This window comes from Sitophilus oryzae, unplaced genomic scaffold (assembly GCF_002938485.1).
Source record: "Sitophilus oryzae breed Bouriz unplaced genomic scaffold, Soryzae_2.0 scaffold_817_pilon_pilon, whole genome shotgun sequence".
Lineage (NCBI taxonomy): Eukaryota > Metazoa > Arthropoda > Insecta > Coleoptera > Curculionidae > Sitophilus > Sitophilus oryzae.
This window is the reverse complement of record NW_022147436.1, coordinates 706,251-731,614: the sequence shown is the minus strand read 5'-3', so window position 1 is coordinate 731,614 and position 25,364 is coordinate 706,251. Positions and strand designations below refer to the sequence as shown.

At 32.7% G+C, this 25,364-nt stretch overlaps 1 protein-coding gene across 2 annotated transcripts in view; it reads left to right on the top strand.

Moving 5' to 3' along the window:
* The window catches only part of LOC115889641 (cAMP-dependent protein kinase type I regulatory subunit), a 100,781-nt gene that overhangs the window by 14,969 nt on the left and 60,448 nt on the right, over positions 1-25,364 (top strand). The window contains exon 1 of one of the 2 annotated variants that reach the window (XM_030909688.1): positions 19,993-20,259. The exons of the other annotated variant lie outside the window; for it this stretch is intronic. Within the exon in view, the coding sequence (XP_030765548.1) occupies positions 20,182-20,259 (78 nt within the window). The 5' untranslated portion in view covers positions 19,993-20,181. Of the gene's footprint in view, positions 1-19,992; positions 20,260-25,364 lie in introns of those variants that run through there. 2 annotated transcript variants of the gene reach the window in all.

Here is a 25,364-nt window from a genome sequence, read left to right as displayed (position 1 = left end):
TGATCAAAATTTTAAAATTCAAAAATTGTTCATAATCAAACATCAACAAAGTCGTTTACCAGTGATTATGGGGCTCTCTCAGTAGGTATGATTTTAGAGCCTTGCGAAATGCAGGGAAAGAATGAAAACATTTTGATATTCAAAGGCAGATGATTGTACATTTTTTTGGCATTGTACAGTATTGAACCCTTAACTAGTTCTGAGCTCGGGGTTGGCAGGATAAAGATCGTGCTCTGCATTCCTAAGTGGATAGTTATGAGATGGCCTTTCGGGAATAGCAGATATGTGCTTGCCGGATTAAGCAAACGGATTCAAAATGAATAAAAGAAGGAAGAGTCATTTTCAAATTTTTAAAGAAAATTCTGGCAGTGAGTCTCTACCTGTTCAGTCCCAATAAATATCGAACTGCTCTCTTTTGAAGTATGAAAAACGATCAAATTTTGTTGCGCAGCAAGTACCCCAGAATGGAAGGGCATAACAAAGATGTGACTCAAAAAGGGCATAATAGGCTATTCTAGAGGTTGAGAAGTTAAGTTCCTAAGAAATTGATCTTAGCGCAAAACAGGCAGCGCTTAGTTTCTTTTGATAGAGCTTCAATGTGAGAGTCCCATTTTTAACGAGTTGTTCACAAGAAGTAATAAGAATTTCACAGAGTCCACGACGTTAATAGTAGTGTTATTAAGGTAAAAGGTTGTATAGTACTTTTATATGACAAAACTTTAGTTTTTGATAGGTTGAGGCATAGAGGAGATTAGAATCGCACCAAGACTTAATGGTGCGTAAGTCATTGGATATAGTATCATATAGCGCCGTAACATCTGGGCCGCTCCAAGTGAAACTAGTATCGTCCGCAAAGAGGCAGATTTTACCGCTAATGTCCAGATTTGCAATGTCGTTGATAAACACTAGAAACAAAATAGGGCCAAGTACTGAACCTGAGGGACACCACATTCTATAGGCTTACAAGAAGACATAGACGTATCAATCCTCACAAGCTGCCTTATATGTTGCCAAGATATGACTTAAGCTTATCTGAGCGGCACTCCCCCTGAAACCATAGTATTGCAATTTGTTAATTAAGATATTATGATTTACACAATCGAAAGCCTTAGAGAAATCACAGAAAATTGTTGCTGTAGAGTGATGGTTATTCAGGCTAGAGTATGCATTATTAAAAGGTCGAACATAGCATCATTTGTGCAACTGTTACTTAGAAATCCAAATTGATGGGTAGTAAAATTATATTTTATATTTAAGGAGAAAAGATAGAAACCTTTTTTAACCAATCTTTCAATGATCTTAGATAATGTGGGCAGGAGTGCAATTGGGCGATAGTTCGAAGCTTCATCTTTATCACCTCCTTTATACAGAGAATAATTATTGCTGTTTTAAGACAGTTTGAAAAACTCCTTTTTTGGAATGACTCGTTAATTAAAGTAGTAAGATGGTTTTAATGTGCATTCAGGAAGTTCAGAGAACATTTTGAGAGTAAGCCCATCAGTCCCAGATGAGGATTTGTTTTTAATACTATTAATTGTACTAAGAAGCTCATCTAATACTACAGGCGTGAGGAGAAGCCTCGTGTAAATTCTCATTTGCTTTAGGGAGATATGAAAGTGAATCATGGGAAGGAGTTATGGTGTTCACTAAATTTTTAGCCACATTAACAAAGTAAGTGTTTAAATCTTCAGGTGAATTAAAGACTGTGCCAGACGAAGAAGTCTTATTCCTTAAGTCATTTACAATAGCCCAAGTCTCCTTAGCGACATTACCGGCTTTGATAACGAAGAAACATATTTTTTTATTTATTAATATATAACTAGGGGTGTTTTTTGCTCGTGTGAAAAAGCTATTTTGCCTCCGGTTTAAAAAAGAATAAATTGTCTTGATCAAAAATTTCGTAAAGACCAATATTGGATCGGACATAAATATGTATTTTGAACTACAATATGCTTCAGTTTTACAGGGTTCTACTGCCTTATTTCCGTTATCGATAACGGTAATTTGATCTTGAATAGGCTACGATTTTGAGTCACGATTTTGAGAAACTTTAAGACTTTTTGATTCATTCAGTTCAGCTGACCCAATCCTCTGTGAAATACATTATTTTTAGCTTTTCGTGTATATACTTTCTTACACATTGTAGAAAGAAATTCTCTCTTTTCTGCTACAGCAGCAGCCTCCTCGTGTACACATGTTTTTAACTGAATGAACCGGGATTGCCATTAAAACTACAGTATTTTTTAGTTCTTATCACGAAACTTTTCCTTTATACTTTTCTACATTTCGCATCTTGTTTGATAATGCCACGACTCAAACGAAAAAAACCTAGGCAATACCTAGGCAGTAGATATAAATGTGTTCTGATGTATTGCTATGTTACAGTCCCTAATAAGAATATTTGGATTTTCGAGACATATTAATATTTTATTATCTAATCTAGTTTAAACCTTATTTAACTTTTCTCTGCTGTCTCAGTAATTTTTAGCAAATTCGTTTTAGCAACATTTTAAATAACAATTTAGACTTGGCTTTTAGTCCGTCCCCAATTCAAGCCAAGCATAGATATGTTTTCTCCATCAACCGCAGAGTTCGCGTCAAATTCGTCTACCTTTTTACAAAGGGGAGCTCGAAAAATATTGCACCGAGGCCCCCAGTTGTGAACCTACGCTATCGTATTCTTAGTATACATTTAGATCGAGACTATTTAAATTTACCTAATGCTATTCGTCCTTTTTTGCAGCCAGTCAGTCATATTTATTAGTTATTAATAAAAGAATAGTGGGTAAAACTATACAGGGTGAGTCTTAAATAAGTGCAAATATTTTCAGGGGTGGTATATTTCGACCCCAAGAACACGTCTATGAGTTTTTTTTGCAAAAAAGATGTTAAAAATCAAGCATTTTCTTTTAAATTTTCCTGTATATTTTAGAAAACTTTTTAGAACTTCTTGTTCAACGCAAATTTTTCCACGGTATAGTTTCTTAATCTCTGATATTACGGCACTAAAAGAGATGCAAATACCGAAGAATTGAGGTGGCTCATATTTTTTGAGCCACTCATTTGAGCTCACAAATTATTTTTTTTAATTTCCAAACTTTAATAACTCGATTGTTTTATTAAAATTATTTTATCGAGATCTACCAGCCCTGAAAATATTTGCAGTTATAGACTCACCTTGTATAATAAAACTTTTCAAACCGAATAAACAACAGATGAGTATTAAAATTATAAGTGTCCCAGAGAAAGACATTTTACAATAGTTATTTTACAAATTGGTGTTTAAAAGCAACTGACGATTATACTGATGCCATTGATTAGTTAGTTATGGAGTCACTAAGGATCTTACGTCACTTTAGTTAGAAGATTGACCATTTAATTTTTACTAATCCAATCTTTTTTAAGCTCTGATCTTTCCACCGGCCCACCGGGAATTTTCCCGTTTTCCCATATGGCCCATCCACCCCTGCATCTGTCTGTCAACTTTTACCCTTTATCTCGTTAATTATTTAATTTGCTTAATAAGAACATCACACTGAAAAGAGTTGTAGAAAATTATAACGTCTAAAAGCATATAAGGATGATGTAGTATCGTGTTATATAAATATATACATAACGTAAATAAACTTATACAGCAACAGCTGTTCTGACCTCAAAATTCGTTTATTTATAAACCTAAAAGTTCCTCTAAATCAGTCACACTTAAATTAAATTTAATCTTTCTCGAAAAAACGCCGTACCACTAACCTTTAATGCCAAACCAGACTTTTGCGTTATTACATATTTGGGTTGAAAGCCATGAGTAATAAGAAATAAAAATACATACTCCATGTAAGTAATGTATTTCTTGCGGCGGGTGTTGCATTACTGCAACATCTGGGTATATTTCCATTGGAGCAGATATTGTTATCAAAAATGTCAATATTTCGGAGCGATTTTCGAAAAAAATATGTTTTTAAAAAACACGAATATCTTTTTTCTTTTTTATAAGCATATATCTCCGGAATGTCTTGCAAATCATCATTTACACCCTGTTACATTAGTTGCTTTCGGAATATTTAATTTAAATTTAAACTTTAATTCAGAAAAAAAACTTTTGTAAGAGTCAGTCGATTATTATACTATTGGAATGCTCTATCTCTATCATTATCATTGCTAAATTCCATACATCCAACATACAATAGGTTTTTTTTTCGATAAAGTTAATAATATTCGCTTTGAATGTTAAAAATATTTCATATGCTCTACAGGGGAGACTATATTTCAAATTTTTACAACGGGAGATTTTTCGGAATATCTTATTATACATATACAGGGTTCGACAATAGTGCGTCGGGCTCAAATATAGTGCGTCGGACTTTCAACATAGCTCCTAGATTAAAAGACTTGAGAATATTAAACGAGAATGTATTTCAGGAAAATATTTTAACTTCTACAGGGTGGCTCAAAAAAGTGTGAGTGGATCGGGATGATGGGATCTTTATAAACGGAACACCCTGTATATTATTGCATCTTTGGCTTTCTTTCAGGTCACTTTACACAATCCTAAGATATGAGTAAATATATTTCGATAATTTCAGAGATATTAATAAATAAATAAAAAATATATATTTTTCAACCTTAAAAAAATATTACAAATACAATAACTGTCTTGAAATCAAAACTATATTAGGTATTTACTTTAGATGGTCTATATGTTTTTTTTTTATTCTTTTCTTTGACCTCTCAATATATATTTTATTTAATTTTTTCTTGGCTTTAGGTCAGGTAAAAATGAGAAAATCGTTTTTTTTATATTAATAATTTCATTGACGTTTCGACCTGGTAGGGTCTTTATCAAAATTTATTACTTGAACGTAGATTGTTTACTTATTACAATTTTATCATTTTCATTCTGAAATCTTAGCGAAGAAAATAATCTAATATCCAACATTGGTTTCCACACACATAACATAAACATATCAATAAAGTCGTCACAATTTTTAATGACATACACATTTAATGGATTTTACTGTTATATATATATATATATATATATATATATATATATATATATATATATATATATATATATATATATATATATATATATATATATAAACGGGGGTCCTACAGCTTCTGCCGCATCCCGCATTTCGACCTCCATATTGCTCGATTTTGCCATTCTTCCTGTTTAATAGCTCTATCTCTCATGTACTGGTCTACTCCATCTAACCACGTAGTTGTAGGTCTTCCTCTTTTCCTTCTGCTTTGGGGACGATACTCCATTGCCCTTTTTGGTCATCTTTCCCCTCCCATTCTTTTTACGTGTCCATACCATAGTAGCTGTCTCTATTGTTCTAGCCTTGTTCTTTGCCTGATCTCCTCATTTCTAATGTGCTCCGTCCTTGATATTCGACATGCTCTTCTGAGAAAGTCGATCTCCACTGACTCGACTATCCTTCTTTCTTTTGCTGTAACTTGCCAGCATTCGGCACCGTATGTTAAAATTGGCTCTACGATTGCTTTGTAAATCCTTAGCTTTGTTTGGATGGATGTTTTATTTGGCCACAGGAGAGGGTTTAAAAGACCGATTACTTTCTTACCTTGTTGAACTCTGCTATGTATATCTTTCTTGGAGTTCCCTTCTTCAGATATAATATTTCCTAAATATTTATATTCGCTACACCTTTTAATTTCATGTATGTGTAGTTCAGGATCTGCAGTTTGTTCTTCTCCTACTTTCAGGTATTCGGTTTTTGTGAGGTTCATATTGAGTCCCCATCTATCGTATTCTTCATCAAGTTTCCTGAACATATAGTCGGCATCCTCCTCACAACCTGCAACAATAACTTGGTCGTCTGCAAAGAACAAGGTCGATAGCCAGTGGTTGTCAATCTCTATTCCCATAGCTCTACTCTTCCTTCTCCAGTTTTTCAATGCCTCCTGGATATATATTTTAAATAAGGTAGGTGATAAACTGCACCCCTGCCTGAGTCCTTTTGATGTCAGGAAGGATTCCGACAGGAACTTCCCCTGTCTGATCATACTTTTTGAATTCTTGTACATATTCCAGATTGCATTGATATATGTTTTACTCACATTTGACTCAACCAACATTTCAAATAATTTCTTCAAAGGCACCGTGTCATAGGCTTTCTCTAAATCTATAAATACCAGATGCGTGTCCAAATTTCGAGCTCTCCTTTTTTCAATTATTTGTTGTAACACAAATATGTTGTCTGTACAAGAACGCCCAGCGCGGAAACCACCTTGTTCTTCTATTTCTTCAAAGCTCTCTTCTACTCTCACTTTTAATATCCTGCCATACAACCTTCCCATTGAGCTTGTCAAACTAATGCCTCTATAGTTGCTACATCTTTTTTTGTCTCCTTTCTTAAAAATAGAGCTGATGTACGCCAGATTCCAGTCTTCAGGAATGCTGTCGTTTTTTATCAGGCATCTGTTGAAGATATCAGCTAGTATTTCCAATAATATATCGGGTCCCTGCTTTATTAGCTCAATGAAAATGTTTCCCGGCCCTGCAGCTTTTCCATTTTTTGAGTTCTTCAATGCTTTCTTTATCTCGTTTACACTTATTTCATTTACATCTATATTTTTTGCGTTTTTCAAATCTGGCACTTCTAGTTTGAATTCTGTCCTGTTTTCTGTCAGTAACTGTTTGTAATGATCTTCCCACTTTTCCATGCTTATAAGTTCTAATTTACTGTTTTGACTTCCGTCTCTTCTAAGGTTCCTTATTGTCTTCCATGCTTCTGACACTCTTGTACCTCCCATATATCTTTCCACTCCCTCACATTTGGTTTCCCACATGGTCTATACTTACTTTGCTATAAATCCTACTTCAATTTTACTACAAATTTTCTAAAATATAAGATAAATTTTCTTTGTTTTTTTTTAACGGAACATCCTGTATATGATTTTTTTATTAGATGGAGAATTAAAAAATGAACATATTTTTATATACGGGAGCTATTATTATTATAAATAAATAGATTTTTAGTAGTTAAAGTCGATGATTTTGATTTATATACCCCATATGTTGCAGCATGAACAATAACAGTATGTCTACAATTCAGATTGAATTCTTTAACCTTTATGAACCAATTTGTCGAGTAAATTAAAAAATTACTACTTGCAATAATAAAAAATGTCATGCAATAAAATATTTTCTGAATAATGTCTATTAAAATTAATAGCAGAAATTATGTAGTTGCGACTGCGTTAAAATGCTCTATTTGTTGTCATTGAATTTAAATTTTTGGCCTTTTATTAAGTTATGAGCCGAAGTTTTAACAAGATTTTAATATATCTGAATATTTCAGGAGTTTTTTTCTTCCAAAACTATTCAAAATTAATTTAAAATGGTAATTTACTATAGGTCAAAGTTCAGGATACAAGAAGGTTACCTTCGTTTCAGCACCGAATATTATAATGAAAAATGGATGCTCAAGAGAAGTTGGGTATAATTTAATAACTCAGCAGCCGTTTGTGTCTCTAGGATCTCAAATGGAATAACTGAATTGTTAATAGAATTTTAAGTTATTTTAAGTTTTGTATTTCATACAAAATTTAATTGGGGCTAACAAAATTTCGTGTGTAGTTAATGCACTTTCCTACGATTTGAAGTTCTGTTTACCACAAATAATCACTTTACATAGCGTTATAACAGCTTTACATATTGTTTAACATATTAATTCGAATGCAGTGGAGCATCGATTTTCGATTTGAGATTAATTGGGGGACATAGGTGTTCGGAAACCCGATTTATATATCCATATATAAATCGGGTCGAATCGAATTGTTTGCATCAGTACAGTGTGTGACAATGAAAGGGGGATTATTTCTGGTGTCCCGATATTAAGTACGCACAGTGGCGTTTTTTTACAAAAGACAAAAAAATGTAGTAAGCACTAGAGATGAGTAACAAATCGCAAACTTCGATTGAATCGCAGCGATTTTAACATCGCAATGAGATTTCTTCATTTGCGAGTTTCAATTTAGGCAACTAATATTACTATATTTGCGAGTTGCGATTTTACTGCTATAGTGATTTTGTAAACTAAGACCGTGATAACCTTCTGTACCTGCGAGTTTGAATTTTTAGGATTTGCGATTTGCGATTTTGTTGCGAATGTAATTTTGTGGTCCATTGAAGCATTTTATAGTAAACTGCGATTGAATTTTATCTCTGATTTTATTTATTTATAAAGAAGGTATTATTTTCTAAGGACAAGATCATAATATACCGGGTGTTTCTTAAGAGTGGTTCGCCACTATAACTTTTTTATTTTTTTCTGATAAAAAAAACGAGATTTGGTATGTTAGCATATGACATAAATTTGGATGGGTCTTGTGCAGAACAGGTCCTCACGAAATCGTGGTTTTTTTAATTTTTAATGTGGATCCCATAGTTAATGGAATGGTTTAAAAGAAAAAAATTGTTGGATGAACCACTTTTTCTACGAAAAAAAATAATTGAAAATTCCAAATTTTCACTACATTTCAATGCGAAAACTCCCTATTATAACCTTCATAAAGACAGTAAAATACAAGGTTATGCACAGTGTTGCCATACTCACCCTGTGTAAAATCGACGAAAACGTTCTACTTTATATTCATTTTTTTTACATTTAGTACGCACTTTAAGAACACAAAAAATTAAAAATATAATAAACGAGGCAAAACAAAAACACTATAAAAATAAATTGACAATAAAATCATTACACAGTATTTAGCACAATTGTTTAAAAATATATTTTTCCCGGATTTGTTCAGTAAGATTCCGAAATCGATGTGATCTGCGTACTTCCAAACACTCCCCACCAACTACTCACACCCCCAAATAACCAGGCTAACCAATGCATTAACACCCTCCAAATCACCAGGCTAACCAATGCATTAACACCCTCCAAATAATCAGGCTAACCAATGCATTACCACCCTCCAAATAACCAGCCTATCTAACCTAACCTAACCAATGCATTAACACCCCCAAATAACCAGGCTAACCAATGCATTAACACCCCCAAATAACCAGGCTAACCAATGCATTAACACCCTCCAAATAACCAGGCTAACCAATGCATTACCACCCTCCAAATAACCAGGCTAACCATTGCATTAACACCCTCCAAATAACCAGGCTAACCAATGCATTACCACCTTCCAAATAACCAGGCTAACCTAATTGAGCCTAATGACAAAACTTCATTGATTACGCGTCGAAAAACAGTATATATTAAAAAAACTTATATTTTCGTAGAACCTGAAAAATCCGCAAATTTTATTTCAGAAATTGCTTTAAAATAATCCACACTAACGAATAAGCTACTAGACAGTTCAATTTTTGTTGCACTAAAGTGATAACTTACCGTTTTAAGTCCCTCCACAACAACTTTATTTCAGAAGAAAATCATATAAAGTAATTTTATTGACAACGTCGCAAATTCTATGCGAAGGCCATAGATGACATACCGATGATCGATTAACTGTCAATCGAAAAAGTCATAAAATTGCTAGCTTGAGCTGATGTAAATAAATATATTTTCTTAATTTTTATGCTTACAAAGAAGATTCGTTACATTTTTGTGCTTAAATTAGATCATTCCACGTCTATATAAGGTAATAAAGTACTAATATGTGATGTTTTTACTGAATCCGTGTAGAAAATTTAACATATTTACTGTCCGTCGCCTGTACCTAAAATACGTTTTTTTGCCGCTTTTTAAAGATAAAACACATTCATCCAACAATTTTTATGCTTAAAAATATTCAGTTTAAGATAATCTTGCAAAAAAATCCCAAAAAAGTGTTAAATGCGTGGGGACCTATTGTGCACCAGAGCCAATTTGGATATCCAAAAAAATCCTTTATGGGTATTTCGCCACTGCACTGCAAGAAAAATCTACAAAATAAAATAGTTATTTTTTGTAAACACTTCTGCGTTAAACCTAAACGGACGCTGCTTGTCAGAAGTTGTGTTTACAGTTATAAAAATTTGCCTAACAAAAAAAATATGCTTAACGTTTCTGGAGTTTCTCTTTCCAAAGCAAAAAATATAAAGAATTAAGAAAAAAACTATTTAAAATATTTAAATTGAACTATTCGAGAACACTTTACTTTTTAAAACAGATACGTCTACAAGAAATCGTTGACGTTCTGTTAAAATGACATTATATTAAGTTAAACTTCAAAGTTAACAATTACTACCTGATAACAATTACTTAATAAGTTAAAACCAAAAAGCCCAAACTTTCTGTATGCTTATTTTTAAATTTTACGTATGTTATGTTTATTTATGTTATGTTCTTTAAAATAATAAGTAATAAGTAATTGTTATCAGGTAGTAATTGTTAATTTTGAAGTTTAACTTAATATAATGTCATTTTAACAGAACGTCAACGATTTCTTGTAGACGTATCTGTTTTAAAAAGTAAAGTGTTCTCGAATAGTTCAATTTAAATATTTTAAATAGTTTTTTTCTTGATTCTTTATATTTTTTTGCTTCCGACGACGGAAAGAGAAAACTTTCCGAAAGGTTAAGCATTTTTTTCTTTGTTAGGCAAATTTTTATAACTGTAAACACAACTTCTGACAAGCAGCGTCCGTTTAGGTTTAACGCCAGAAGTGTTTACAAAAAATAACTATTTTATTTTGTAGATTTTTCTTGCAGTGCAGTGGCGAAATACCCATAAAGGATTTTTTTGGATAGTTGAATCCGCCACATAGGTATAGACATTTTTTATAAATTTGGATTTATTGACGTATTCAATTCGTTTCGATCACTTCCTGTTTCACCGGAAATGACTACAACTTTTGATTTTTCATCAAGATTTTTCTTAATTACTGGTCGATTGGAACCAAACTCGCTACGTAGATAGAGGTACCCGAATGGAGTTCTCAGACGGACAGACAGACGGAGGTAAGAAGTTTCACTTCAAATATTCGCACATAGTGCACACACATTTTTTTTTAGTTTATTCGATAGAAAATGACACTCTAAATAGTATGGCATATCATATGTCAACTTTTGACATTTACGCTTAAAAAATAGCTTGAGTGCCATGGCTGTGTTAAAAACACTAATTTTTAATCAAGGATCCTCTGAAAAAATATTTAATTTTCTATTGTTTTTCGTGTGTTGTCCTGGCCGACAAACTAGGTATTGGTATGTGTAGTTCCAGCAGTTGCAGCATAATATTATAAAGTTTTTATACCTATACTATGTGTTGTAGATGTTAAAAAAACTTAAAAACTAAGCAACTGCTTTTTATTAACTTTTTTTAACTGTTAGTGAGAGCGCCCACCAAAGTGACGTAGCATCTGACGTGGCACGTAATCTGGCAAGTAACATGCATCTAGCAAGTTACGTCGAATTGAACAAACGACAATAAGTGTGTCAGCTGTCAGCGCACACTGAAATAGCGCTGTCAGAAACGTGTCATTTGTCGTTGAAGCATGCCATCTCACTGCTTCAAAAATAGATCTGGTTCTACTTTTCGACACGTGATATTACCACGTTACTCGAATTTAGTAAAAATGAAGGACGATTTGAACTTCAATATACGTTTTGTATCATCGATTGAGTCTTTTCTAACTAGCGCATCAACGGTTTCTTTTTTCATTCTATAAAATGCTTGAAACTTTTCTGGATACATATTCGATTCCTTAAAAATACTAAATGCACTATTTTTTGGTCTCTTTTTCCAAAAGGAGTGTTTCCAATAGCGACGCTTTGGATAATTTTGGTTCATATTGATTAGATTTACAACTGCTAACAAATCTTTACTGCCACATCACTTATATGTGCGCGTCCTGAAAAATCACGCAACGCTATTGCCATATCATTGCCATGTATGTGCAAGGTCATATGCTACGTCATTTTGGTGGGCGCTCTCCCTTAAGCTATAGGTAATTATAATATACCTAGTACAATATTTAAATATTTAAATCCCAGTCGCAAGTTACAATCGCATCGACTTAAAAATCGCAATCGCAGTTTTGCTCATCTCTAGTAAGTACCTACTATAGGATGACCATTTTTTACGAAATAGAAAATCAGTCGTCGATGAAGTTGGAAAAAATCTACTATACTTTATATACAGGTGGAAGTAGTTTTCATCCTTCCCTTAATTTTTCTTATTTTTTAGAATGTCAGTTCTTAAGATATCTTAAAAAGTGTGTTTATTTTTTTTGATGCACTTTTGGAGATAAGTTGTGTCCAAGTATCCAATGAACTTATTTTGATTTAAAAAAAACCGGAATAAATGACATACTATTAAAAATAGGTATATGACATACTTAATAATAGTTTAATAATAATAGTGGGGTTTTGTAAAATCTATCAGCAAATATAATGATATATAGGGCGTGCCTTGATATTTTGATAAATGTATTTAAATATTCGAAATTTATAAATATATTTTGATTTATATTGAAAATCCCAGAAATAGAAAAAACGGAAAAGATCGGGAAGTAAGTTTATACAGGAGTTATAATTTCTGGGAATAAATATCTCTACAGTTAATAAATAAATTCTTATTCCTGTTTAAAATATAATTTTATAAATTATGAATAGTTGCACTGCACGTACGCTACTTTTCGGAAGCTTGGCCTTTATACAAAAATATATATTTATTTGATTAATCGTTTATAATTTGTGGGTTTTAAGCCTGCCGTCATTTTATTTGGGAAGAACCATAGGATCCTCTCAAAAAATAAGTTTAATATTTCCATTTCTATTGGGTTTTCTGAAAAATGATTTAAATTTTATCTGATTTTTTTTTATAAAATATGTGGTTCAACAGAAATCTGAACCATTGAATAAAATATAGTAGAAAGGTAGCAAAGGTTTATAAGAAACCTTGAAAATTCATTAGACGTCGGAATTAGTCGCATGGACTTAAAAAACCGCAATTGTAACATTATATGTATAGGTATCTACATATATACTGGGTGTTTCTCAAAAGTGGCTCACCCCTATATAACTTTACTCGGTATTGTTTATTTGATAGAAAATGATATTCTGAATGGAATAACATATACCGGGTGCGTCTCAAAAGTGGCATAAAAAACGAGATTTGGTATGTTAGTATATGACATAAATTAGGATCGATTGACGTATTCAGTTGTTTCGGTCACTTCCTGTTTCACCGGAAATGACTACAACTTTTGATTTTTAAATGGCACCCTCTATTTTTTTTTACTTTATTCGAGAGAAAATGACACTCTGAATCGAATGACATATCATATGTCAACTTTTGACATATTTGCTCAAAAACAAATTGTATTTTAAATTTCAATCTAGGGTGCCATGGCTATGTCAAAAACACTAATTTTTAATCAGGGAGTCATGGAAAAATAGATTTGATAGTTTAATGTTTTTAATGTCTTGTCCTGGCCAGTTAGAAAATGCCCAAATCGTATTTTTAATCATATCTCAATTTTTTCAAATGGAACGAGGGTGGCACATTAGCATATTTGGAAAAATCATTTTTTTACGAATAATTTGATACCACACACTTGGTATTTGAGTCAAATTTTCGTTACAAACCGTAAGGTATAATTTCAAACAAATGTTAAAATTGACATATATATGTCATTCTATTCAGAATGTCATTTTCTATCGAATAAAGTAAATAAATATCAAGGGTGCCATTTAAAAATCAAAAGTTGTAGTCATTTCCGGTGAAACAGGAAGTGACTAAAAACAAGTGAATACGTCACTCAATCCTAATTTATGTCATATACTAACATACCAAATCTCGTTTTTTTAACTGAAAAAATAAAAAAGTTATAGGGATGAGCCACTTTTGAGACGCACCCGGTATATCAATTTTTGACATCTTTACTTAAAAAATAGTATTTTATATTTCAATCTAGAGTACCATGGCTGTGATTAAACCCATAATTTTTAAAGACGGAACCCCCAATCGTATTTTTGATCATAACTCGATTTTTTCAAATGGAACGAGGGTGGTTCATTAGCATATTTAGAAACGCATTTTTAACGAATAATTTGGTTCACTAAATTGACATATTATAAAATGTCAATAGAATGACATTTCAGCATGTCATTTTCTTTCGAATAAGGTATAATAATATCGATGGTACCATTTCAAAATCAAAAGTTCTAGTAATTTCCGGTGAAAGAGAAAGTGACCGAAAATAATGAAATACGTTAATCAATTCTGGGGTGAGGGGGGGGGTGATTGGGTTTGGTTCTAGTTGTAAAATAAATTAAGTGTTTTATCTTGTACTAGCGTGTACCAGCGACTTCGTTCGCGTCGAATTAATCATTTGTAATGGTGATGATAAAGCAAAGCAAGAACTTCCATTAACATACAAACTGGATAAAATTTTCTCACATTTACATATGTCAGCATGAGAAAAAACAATATGGCGATATTATTATATAACTTGGTAATATTTGAGGGGTAGTTTCATCTCGTTGGAATTTGATTTTCGAAAAATCCGTTTGCCAAAAATAAGCTTTTTACGTCAATCAGTTCAAGCAGAATCGTGGTTAAGAAATTACCCAACTTTTTGGAACACCCTGTATGATTTTTTTAAAAAATTTCAAATTATGTAAAAAACCAAATAAATTATGCTTGTCCAAGCGTTTTCCCGAAAGACTAACCGTTTTTTAAATAACAAATATTGTAATATTTGAGAGGCGTTTTCACCCTTTTGGAATTTGAGATTCGAGAAACTCCTCCTTATCGAACCTCTAAACCCCACAGTCAATCCGTTTGCCAAAAATCAGCTTTAAACGTCAAGCAGTTTAAGCAGAATCGTGATTACTCATTGGTCATATTTTATGAAACACCCTGTATAAATTTATAAAAAATCTTAAAATATGTAAAACAACAAAATAAAATATACGTGTTTAAGAGTTTTTCCGAAAAACTCACCGGTTTTTAAATAAAAATATTTTAATATTTGAGGGATAGTTTCACCCCCTTAAAATTCGAGTTTCGAAAAATCCCTTCTTACCGAACCTCTACACCCTAAAGACAATCTGTTTTCCAAAAATCAGCTTTTTACGTCAAGCGCTTTAAGCAGGATCGTGATTAATCAATGACCAGATTTTTCGAAACACCCTGTATACATTTTTAAAAAAAATCTTAAAATATGTAAAAACAAAATAAAATATACGTGTTTAAGCGTTTTTTCGGAAACTTGACCGTTTTTAAATAAAAATATTGTAATATTTGAGGGGTGGTTTCACCCTCTTGGAACTGGAATTTCGAAAAATCCCTTCTTATCGAACCTCTACACCCTAGAATCAACCTGTTTGCCAAAATTGAACTTCTTACGTTGAGTGGTTTGAGCAGGATCGTGATTAATCAGTATGTCAGTCACTTAAGGATTTTATATATTAGTATAGATTTTAAATTAAGGACTCACGGAATCCGTAACAATACCTATTTTTCAATTTTGATAAACCAAATATGTTTTAATCACTACAATCTAGTCGTAATCCTGTCATATAAAAAAACATCGCAACGTTAAAAGCCGGAGATAAAATCTACTAGCAAACATAGACCCTCTTTATAAATAATATTAATAGAACGTAAGAGAGGGAGAGAGAGATAAATTATAGTGACGTATTACAATCCTTAGAGATATGTATATTAAAAATTCGATAATTTGTAATAAACATAACTTTCCATAATTATATTTAGCTAATTTTTTAAATTAAATATTAACTTAGTTATTTTCGATAGTGCGACAAATTAAAAACAAAGAAATATGTTTACATCGGAGAAATAACTATGTTACTACACATACTACACAAGGAGTTCGAGAAATGCAATGCATTTTTCGAATTTTTGGAGTTCTTTTTAAATATTGCAGTAAATAGTGAAAATAAGTATAGAGTGTTATATATTTTTGAGAATCGAGAAACGGATCATATGACTTATAAATATAGAAGGTGTTCCATTTAAAAAACATAACTTTAGATTATATTTTCAAAAATATTTTTTTCGTAGAAAAACAGACTACGCCACTGCATTCTACGTAAAAAGTTCTACAAGAATCAGTTTTTACCTTCTCGATACCTTTCACAATAACGGAGATACGGGGGCTGCCCTAAATTGCAACATTTTCGAAAAGAGCCTGTAGCTCAGAAACAAAGAGGGTTATGAAAGGTTTGGAAAAAAATGGCATAGGTTTGTGCAAACCGCACCCTCCTATCTTTACTAATAACGGAGATAATAATAATAATAGCTCCCGTATATAGCGTTTAACGCCTTGGTAGTAGCCTGTAGTAGCAAGGTACAGCTTGCCATGCTAGAGCCGTTCGGTATACAAGGAAGGTAATGTGGCTAGCATTACGCTTCAACCGCCTATTATTACCTCAGGATTGTGAATCCCAAGTACTCATTTAAGGCTGAGTCCACCTAGGTACCCAAACTATTTTTATTTTAATAAAAATAGTCGGCTGATGAAATGCCGGGTGTAGGATTCGAACCCACAACCTTGAGATTGGTAGACGAGAGCCTGTACCTCTACGCCACCGGGCACTAATAACGGAGATACCACATGATTTCAACTAAAATGGGACACCCTGTACATAGTATAATAGTTCATTTTACATACATACATATACATACTGCCATTACTCGCTGACGAGTATTTGACACGCATCAGAAGATGATCACGCAACGCGTTTTCTTTCATGAGCTTTTCTGTGACTGAAAAGCCCGATACGTGATGTTATCTGTCTACCGCACTCCAGACATTCAAAAATCTCATTGCTTTGTTGCCTCTTTACTTTTTGGTTGTCGCTATTAACTGACTTTACAATTCTTCTCCATTCCGTTCTATTGTGAGCTGCCTCTTCCCACTCATTCTGCTTGTTAATTCCCTTTAAGTTTTCGTGGAAAATATCCTTGAACCTTTTGAGTTGTCCACCCGGCCTCCTCTTACCGTCTACAAGCTCACCGTAAAGCAGAGATTTTGGTATGCGGTTTTCTTGCATTCTGCATACGTGACCAGCCCATCTTCAGCGGGGCTTTGTAATCATGACTTCAATACTCTCGCAGTTAGCTTTTTCAAGGACCGATACGTTTGAGACATGATGGAACCATTTTATTCTTAAGAGTTGTCTAAGATGTCTCTGTTGCAACTTGTTTAATTCGTTCATGTGTCGGCGGTACGGCACCCAGGTTTCGCTTCCATATAACATGGTGGGAATTATTATAGTTCATTTTACTCTCAGCTCTAGGACTATAAATGTACTTGATAAGAAAAATCAGATTATAATAGTGTCATCTCCTGTCATACATCCATAAATATTTACCAAAATTTCCACTTAGGGATCTTCGGTCCTAAAATTTCAGTTCCGGTATTCGGTACCTGAATACTGGTTGGACTGGAATACCGGATGGATTGGAATACCGGTTAGATCAAAATATAGAATGGACCGAAACAGGCGTCATATGACGAAATTTTGAAATGTCGGTATTGAAACCGGTATACCGGTTTTATAAGAGAAGGTACTTGGTACCGAAATATTTTAAAAATACCAGTCCTGGATGGATTTTTCATCCGGTAGTGGATGAAGAACTGGTAAAAAAAAGTGACAGAGATTTAAAATAGACGGCTATTTTACTTCCAAAACATTGATGTAAAACATCGTTAGAACAATATCGATACTATAGTTTACAATAGTAGATTATCGATGTTTTAACAGCAGAACATGTCGTTTACATCTCTACTAAGAACTAAATAATATTAATTGGTTATCACTTTCAACATCATCACATTGTCGCATAGTACTGAGAAGTATAACAAAAAATTGTCAAGGTGCAGATGAACTTTGGACTCAAGTGTCGTCTTCATGGCTGCCACGAGAATAATATTTTCCGTTATAAATTGTACACAAAAATAAAGTAATGGTTTAATTGTTAAAAAATGTCATAATAAGTGTTAAAATATTAAACACAAGTTTACTGTTAAACATCCTCTACACTATGCGGAGAACTCTTCGAAGCAGGTCAAGGTCGCATTTCGGTTTATTTCCAGTTGTCTTGGCTTCGGTTTGCCCCGACCTACTTTCGATTCTTAAAAGCGCCTGAAAACGACTCGTGAAGTGGGCGTGGGTTTTTTTTGGCGTTTCCTGTTGCCTCGTTCAATTTTGTTTCGTTTTGAGCTATTTCCAAAACATGGCAGTATCTGTACCCGAGGCAAAGGACTTTTTTCTTAAATCTCAGTGAAATAAGTAAACCTAGACGTTTCTAAAATAGCGGTTGTTACGATGATATTTTGTTAATTACATCTCGTTTTATGTTGATATATATTTCACAAGATTAAAATTTGAACACGCGTTTGTAATATGTAGAGTAGATATTTAAGAACAAAACTTTTCACTTAATCTACAGGAATATAATTACAATATCTTTATTACATATTTAATTTTATTCTAATGAATTAGTATATAAAATTGGATATGTTATGTTTGTTTACGCGGTCTTAATTGATTAATATAACAGTAGTATTGCTTGATGAGTAATACTGGCAACATCATCAATATATCGAGCTGATTGGGAAAATTATTGATTGACCCGATGTCAATAAAAGATACTTTTATATACAGGGTGTTTCAAAACAAATGCGAAAAACTTCAGGGGGTGATTCCTTGTTCAAAATAAAGGGTAGTTTGCTTTATAAACGTTGGGTCAAAAGTCAACCATTAGGGAGATATCGCGGTACAAAAATGGCGGAAAAATAATGTTTTTATTTTTTATCTTGAAAACGAAAAGAGATAGACTAATGAACTTTTACGGAAGCATTACTGTTATGAAAACACACTTTCTGGTAATTTTTTCACTTTTTTAAAATGAGTGGAAGGGGTTGAAATAAACTACCCCTATCATTCTTGTTAATGAAATTTAAAGAAAAATCTTATCAAACACATGCAAAAAAAATTAATTCTGATAGTTTAGTTTATTTAGAAACTTTTTTATCTCTTGTGTTTTTTTGATAAAACTGACCGATTTGAAATTAAAAAATAAAATGTAAAGCATTACATGTCAGGGCAGAAAACATTTTTAGATAAAGAAAAAAGGCTTCGGAATTATTAATTGATCGTAAGATAATAACGTATTGCAGTAGAGTATGTCAAATTAAATAATATTAGAAACATCCTAAAAAGTGACAGCGGTCGACTAGATTTTTTCCTAAGAAAATTACAGCAGCCAACTAGATTCTATATCTAAAAATGTTTTTTGTCCTGACATGTAATGCTTTACATTTTATTTTTTAATTTCAAATCGGTGACTTTTATCAAAAAAACACAAAAGATAAAAAAGTTTCTAAATCAACTAAACTATCCAAATTAATGCATCTTGCATGTGTTTGATAAGATTTTTCTTTAAATGTGTGAGTGATAGGGGTAGTTTATTTCAACCCCTTCCACTCATTTTAAAAAAGTGAAAAAATTACCAGAAAGTGTGTTTTCATAACAGTAATGCTTCCGTAAAATTTCATTAGTCTATCTCTTTTCGTTTTCAAGATAAAAAATAAAAACATTATTTTTCCGCCATCTTTGTTCCGCGATATCTCCCTAATGATTGACTTTTGACCCAACATTTATAAAGCAAACTAACCTTTATTTTTAACAAGGAATCACCCCCTGAAGTTTTTCGCATTTGTTTTGAAACACCCTGTATATGGATCTAAATATTTTAAATCTCTAAAACAATAAGCAAAATACAAAATTGATCTATAGTGTAATTATTTATAGATATTCGGCCGAATACCGAATAGTAGCCGAATATTCGTCGCATTTCTAATCTCTATTATTAATATGCGATGTAAAATCATCCTGTTATTCTGTCCCCTGATTACTTTTTCTCCGTGTACATCGAAACACGAATCGTTAATGTAAACAATTAATTTCGCGCTACAATAACATAATTCGCGTTACCCACTGATAATGAAATTAATCAGTTTAGACTCTCTCTATTAAGTTCGATTGTGTCGTAATTCGCGCGTACATCTGGCAACGTCGGTTTCGCCAACCTGACCCGCAATTTTAATTTTTTATTAAATTCGGGCGCGAACGCTCGTGTTTTTCACGCTTTTTTCTTGTTAAATATTTAAAAAGACTGAGGAAAATAGAAGGGAATAGAGTTGGTTTTAGTGCCGTAGTGAGCCCGCAAACGAACTATGTACAATGGAGTGGACAATACGCGTCTAGTCAACGCTTTTAGTTATTTACAGTTACAACAGGGATATTATTTTCAGGTAAACATGTCTATATTCACCAATAATTATTTGTTTCAAGGTAGAAAGTAAAAACAATTCATTATTACTAAAAGTTTGGGATTTTGGACTTCTTACCTTAACATACCCTATTTTTTTAGTTTGGTACGGTATGATTTCCATAAAATCATATAAAATTGTTTGATTGGGTTCAATTTTTGAAAAAAAGCCTGTTTTTCGCCACCGAAACACCAAATTTCAAAATTTCAAAAATATTTTTTCTAAAGTGCCAGTGCATTAGAATCCAAATGTAAACTAGCTTTTCGGTGTTTTTTTATTCGTTAACGTAATTTGCCTAACCAACAAAAATTGGTTAACATCCATTAGCGTAACTAGCAATTCATCCTGGGGAGAGGGGGTAGTGTTGAATCCAGGGGAGAGTTAAGGATTTTGTTTTTTTTTTAAATGCAAGTACAATATCATTAAAAATAACTACCTGTTGACGGATAACTAATGAGGTGAAACCAAAAAGCTTAAAATGTGTGAATATCTGTGTGTAAAATTTATTGTTTTGTTTTTTGAATAAGATTTATCTCTTCAAAACAATCCTATATGAGTATTTCGCCACTGTAATAAAATCTCCAAAAAAAATAGATATCTTTTTAAACACTGCTGCGTTACAGCGCTTTCAGATGGAGCGGACCGTACGCGCGGAGCGTCCGCGAGGATGTTTTTTCAATATAGCTCATTCGGACGGAGCATACGCGACCCATGTGAAATCGTTCATATAAACTCATGGTATACTCTGTTTTTTTTCTCAGGTAAGATTTCGACAGACGATGACAGAAGAAAAGCAGATGACGTCCCATACCAATCTATTTATTTTACTAAAAAAAGTTTCTAATAATTTTTAAGTTAACTATGGATGGGTTTAAATATAAATTCGTCATGCGTCGTCACTTGTTGTTTTTAACCAGTTTTATTGGTTTATTTCAAAAATGACAGATCGTATTTCAATTTTATTGGTTTGACGGAACGATGAACGACAAACGGACGCCGATGCGTATGAACTCGCCTTTAGATTTTTGACGTTTGTCAAAGTCTTGCCAAATTATAGGTTATAATTTTGTGACAACTTTTGTCAAATACCCTGCGTTTTGGAAGATGATGCATTTTGATTCGTGTTATTACGAGTGTTTTGTGTCTTTTGAAGTCAAGTGGAGGAAAAATCGAGTGAAAATTAACTGTAGAACCCAGAGCACAGGTTATGGTTAATAGTCGCTGCCCAGGCAGAAAGTCTTATACAGATACACCAATAAAGTTACTATCAATAAAGTTCGTATACCATCTCGTCGTAGATAAGTGCATCTCGCATATGGTAGAAGGGCCATACTAAACACATACTAAAAACTGGAGTAGCTGTAAAATATCAACATCACACGATAGGTAAATAATGGATTTTAGTGCTGCAGAAAAATAATGTCAAAAGGTACTGGTTTAAAAAAATTAAGAATAAAGTTAATTAATCAACCTGTGAGGTATAAAATTTGGTAAGTGTTATTATTAATAAAATAGTTTGTTTTATTTATGTTGTTTTATTTATTCCTGCGGAATATTACAAATTTGTATTTGTACATAAGTTATATTGATAAAATATAATCATAAATGCGGGAAGTTTCATAAAGCTTGAAAGTAAGAAATAGTTCTTTTTTATATTTTTTGGTATGTGGTGTCTGGTTTTTGTTTGTTTTGTATTAACACATACCGTTTTTTATTAAATAAAATAATTCGATTACATTTTTTCAGTTTTATGCAGTTTTATTCACAATATTTTGAAGTTACTTGTCAATCAAATTTTAAATACATATATTAATTTCCTGCTATGCGTTCCAGTTGTAACAACTTATTTCTTTGTAAAATAAAATAAACTACTTTGAAATTAAAATGACAGACACATCTATCACTGTCAAGGATCTTCTTGTTGAACAGACTATACCTGCTCGAAGTCGCGGACGCTCCGCTCCATCTGAAAACGCTCTTAATCCAACAGCGCTTTCAGATGGAGCGGACCGTACGCGCGGATGTTTTTTTCAATATAGCTCATCCGGACGGAGCATACGCGACCCATGTGAAATCGTTCATATAGACTCATGGTACTTGCTCGAAATCGCGGACGGTCCGTCGCGGACGCTCCAAAAAAAAATTTTTGAAAATAATTCCCAAACTTAATAATTTCATTATTATAATTTAAATACTTGACATGAAAAAACACTAATATTTGAAAAGAATAAACTCCGAATAGCAGTCACTGTCAAGGGGAATTTCATGAACAATACACTGCTAGAGTAAGCATCCGGTTTCGAATGCTTTGTATAAACTATTTCTGCAATGCTGAAATTCAAAAGCGAATGTGTCGGATAGTTTCATTGTCCAAAGACCACTATATGGAACGAATGTATGGAAATATTTGCGATACTAGATATTATTTCCTCCCTATCTCAAAAGTTCTATATTTATGTTGTACTTTTACTGACTGCGATAAGTCTTTACTGGGGTTTTTGGAAGAGGTAGGTAGTTATGTGAATTATGATACCTATAAAATGTCTGACATTGACTTTCAAAACTAGACAACATTTCTAGTTTTCGAAAAAGCAATCAATCTAGCTAGAAAAGGAGAGAGTACATACACTCCACTAACTGGACCAGAACCATTCTGTTTCCCAAGTGGAAACCAACTCAAGAACCTGGAGGACTCAATTCGTAACCTGGTAATGGGAAATGGGAATCCTGCAACGGTCTAAAAGACACTCGAAGAAGTTTCTCAAGACTTACGACCGAGAAAAAAACAAATATATTCCTTGATTGTTTGCATTTTTGTATCGATTTTTTTAAATTTTATTTTTATCATGTGTACTCTTAATACGCCATACGAAATATACAGGGTGGTCCGATCTGTATTCCGGAAACTTCGGCAGCATATTTTGCAAATAAAACTAAGTAAAACAGTTCGTATACAACCATGGGCCCTACCCAACATGTGTGTCCTAACATGCTTAGTTTCGGAGATATAGGGTGTAGAAGTTTCATTTTTATTTCGATTTTTTCCAAATAATTTCTGAAGTTAAGTCAATATTTGGATGAAAATTGGTATCTGGCAGTTTTTTGACATGAAAAATTTGATTTTGATGTCAGTATACATCTACATATTTTTTCACTGGTTTAAAAAGTATTAACTTTTTGTCCATACCTGTATAAAATTATTGTACAATTATTACAGTTACAGTATGTTAGTAACAAAATATACATTTACGACGTTTTCTACATAAAAAAGTATCTCGGTAAAAATCGCTGCGAGTGATGGTTCTTAAAATATTTGCAATCGAAATTATCAATACCTGTCATCATTGACATAAATTAAAACTCTGTTCACTAAACAGTTAATAGATTGAAATCTATTAACTTACCATTGGCCTAAGTTTTTGGGCCAAAAGCTCAACAGAAGCAACTGTTTTATCATCATTTTTTCGAAGAAAAATTTATGATTAATTTAAAAAAATAAAAAGTTCCCAAATTTATCATTTCAGGCAAATAACTACATACCTACTCAACATCTTTATTTTTTGTCAATAATGGCATGTATTATCATGAGAACGGTTGCTCATAGCGATTTTTACCAAGAGACATTTTTTACGTAAAAAATCATGGAAATGTATATTTTTTTACTCGGTAGTTATATACAGGTACGGACAAAAAGTTTACTATTACTCTTCAAAACAGTTAAAACACATGTAGGTGGCACCCCCTACAAATAGGAGTCATATTGACATAAAAATCAAATTTCTCAAGTTAAAAAACTTCCAGACACCAATTTTCATCCAAATATTGACGTTACTTCATAAATTAATTGGAAAAAATCGAAATAAAAATGGAACTTCTACACCCTGTATTTCCGAAACTAAGCATTTTAGGACATACATTTCTACGAACTTTTTTACTTATTTTTTCCTGCAAAACATGCTGTCGAAGTTTCAGGAATACAGTTCGGACCACCCTGTACATTTTCACCAACTCTGTGCATTAAATTCTCTAGGAAATTTCTTGAAATACGAGAAAAAAATCTTCTTTCTAAAATAAAATTATCGAAGAAAAAAAACTGTTTTTCAATGTAAATGAAGAAACCTGGTTTTATCTGTAGGCGGAGGAAATTGAAAGATAAAAATGGGAGAATGTGTCTCCGCGTTCCTCGAGTTATTATCTGGGTCAGATGGAACTCGTAAAAGAAAATTGCGGCGCCTGAGATACGTGGCAATGAAAGCCCTTTACTGCCGATGTGTTATTTGTTCTGGAGTATTTGGGATGGTGAAATATATAGGGAAAAAGGATCAACATCGGCATAACGATATTAAATTTATCGTAGAATGTCAGAAAATGAGATAAAAATATAAATTGCCTTTACACACCTTTATACAGGGTGGCGCCTCTCATACGCCACGGAGGCACAAATTACCTATAACAGATGCGAAAGAAAGCGACTGCATCGGAAACCGCTCGGCAAACCCGACACGCCTATTGAGTAGTGTAAATACACCAGTCGTTTAGTCCGGAAACCTATGCTGTGTCGTATTCGCTTGCTGGAATGACATAGTGCGTGGTTATATGTTTCTTTTTAAAAACGCGTGTAGGTTTTTGTTGAACTTTTAAACTGTTATTTCTAAGTTTTGGTAATTTGTATATCTTTTTTAAAATGGGATGTGTTTATTTATAAGGAAAAAAAAGATATTTATAGTATAAAAAATTAATTTATTTAACAAAATTTAATTAAAAATGTGACAAAATAGTTACCTTTCTATTGGTTCTATCGGACTTTTTTCGACTATATAAATCTTTATTTGTAAACTTTAATACATCAAATATTTTTAATTTAATAAATCATTTAATGATGTAAATAAGAGGAAATTTCTCACATGGGTGGTCAAATTTTATAGTTTTCATTATATCAAACAGCCTCTGAGAAATGTTTTCAATTCAAAATGCCTTTAATTATGTTTGACTACATCATTAAAAAGGGTCTTCAAATACATCAATGTGATATTTGTCTAAAATTTGCAAAAGAATCCGAATCTCTGGATAACTCGAAATTATTTACC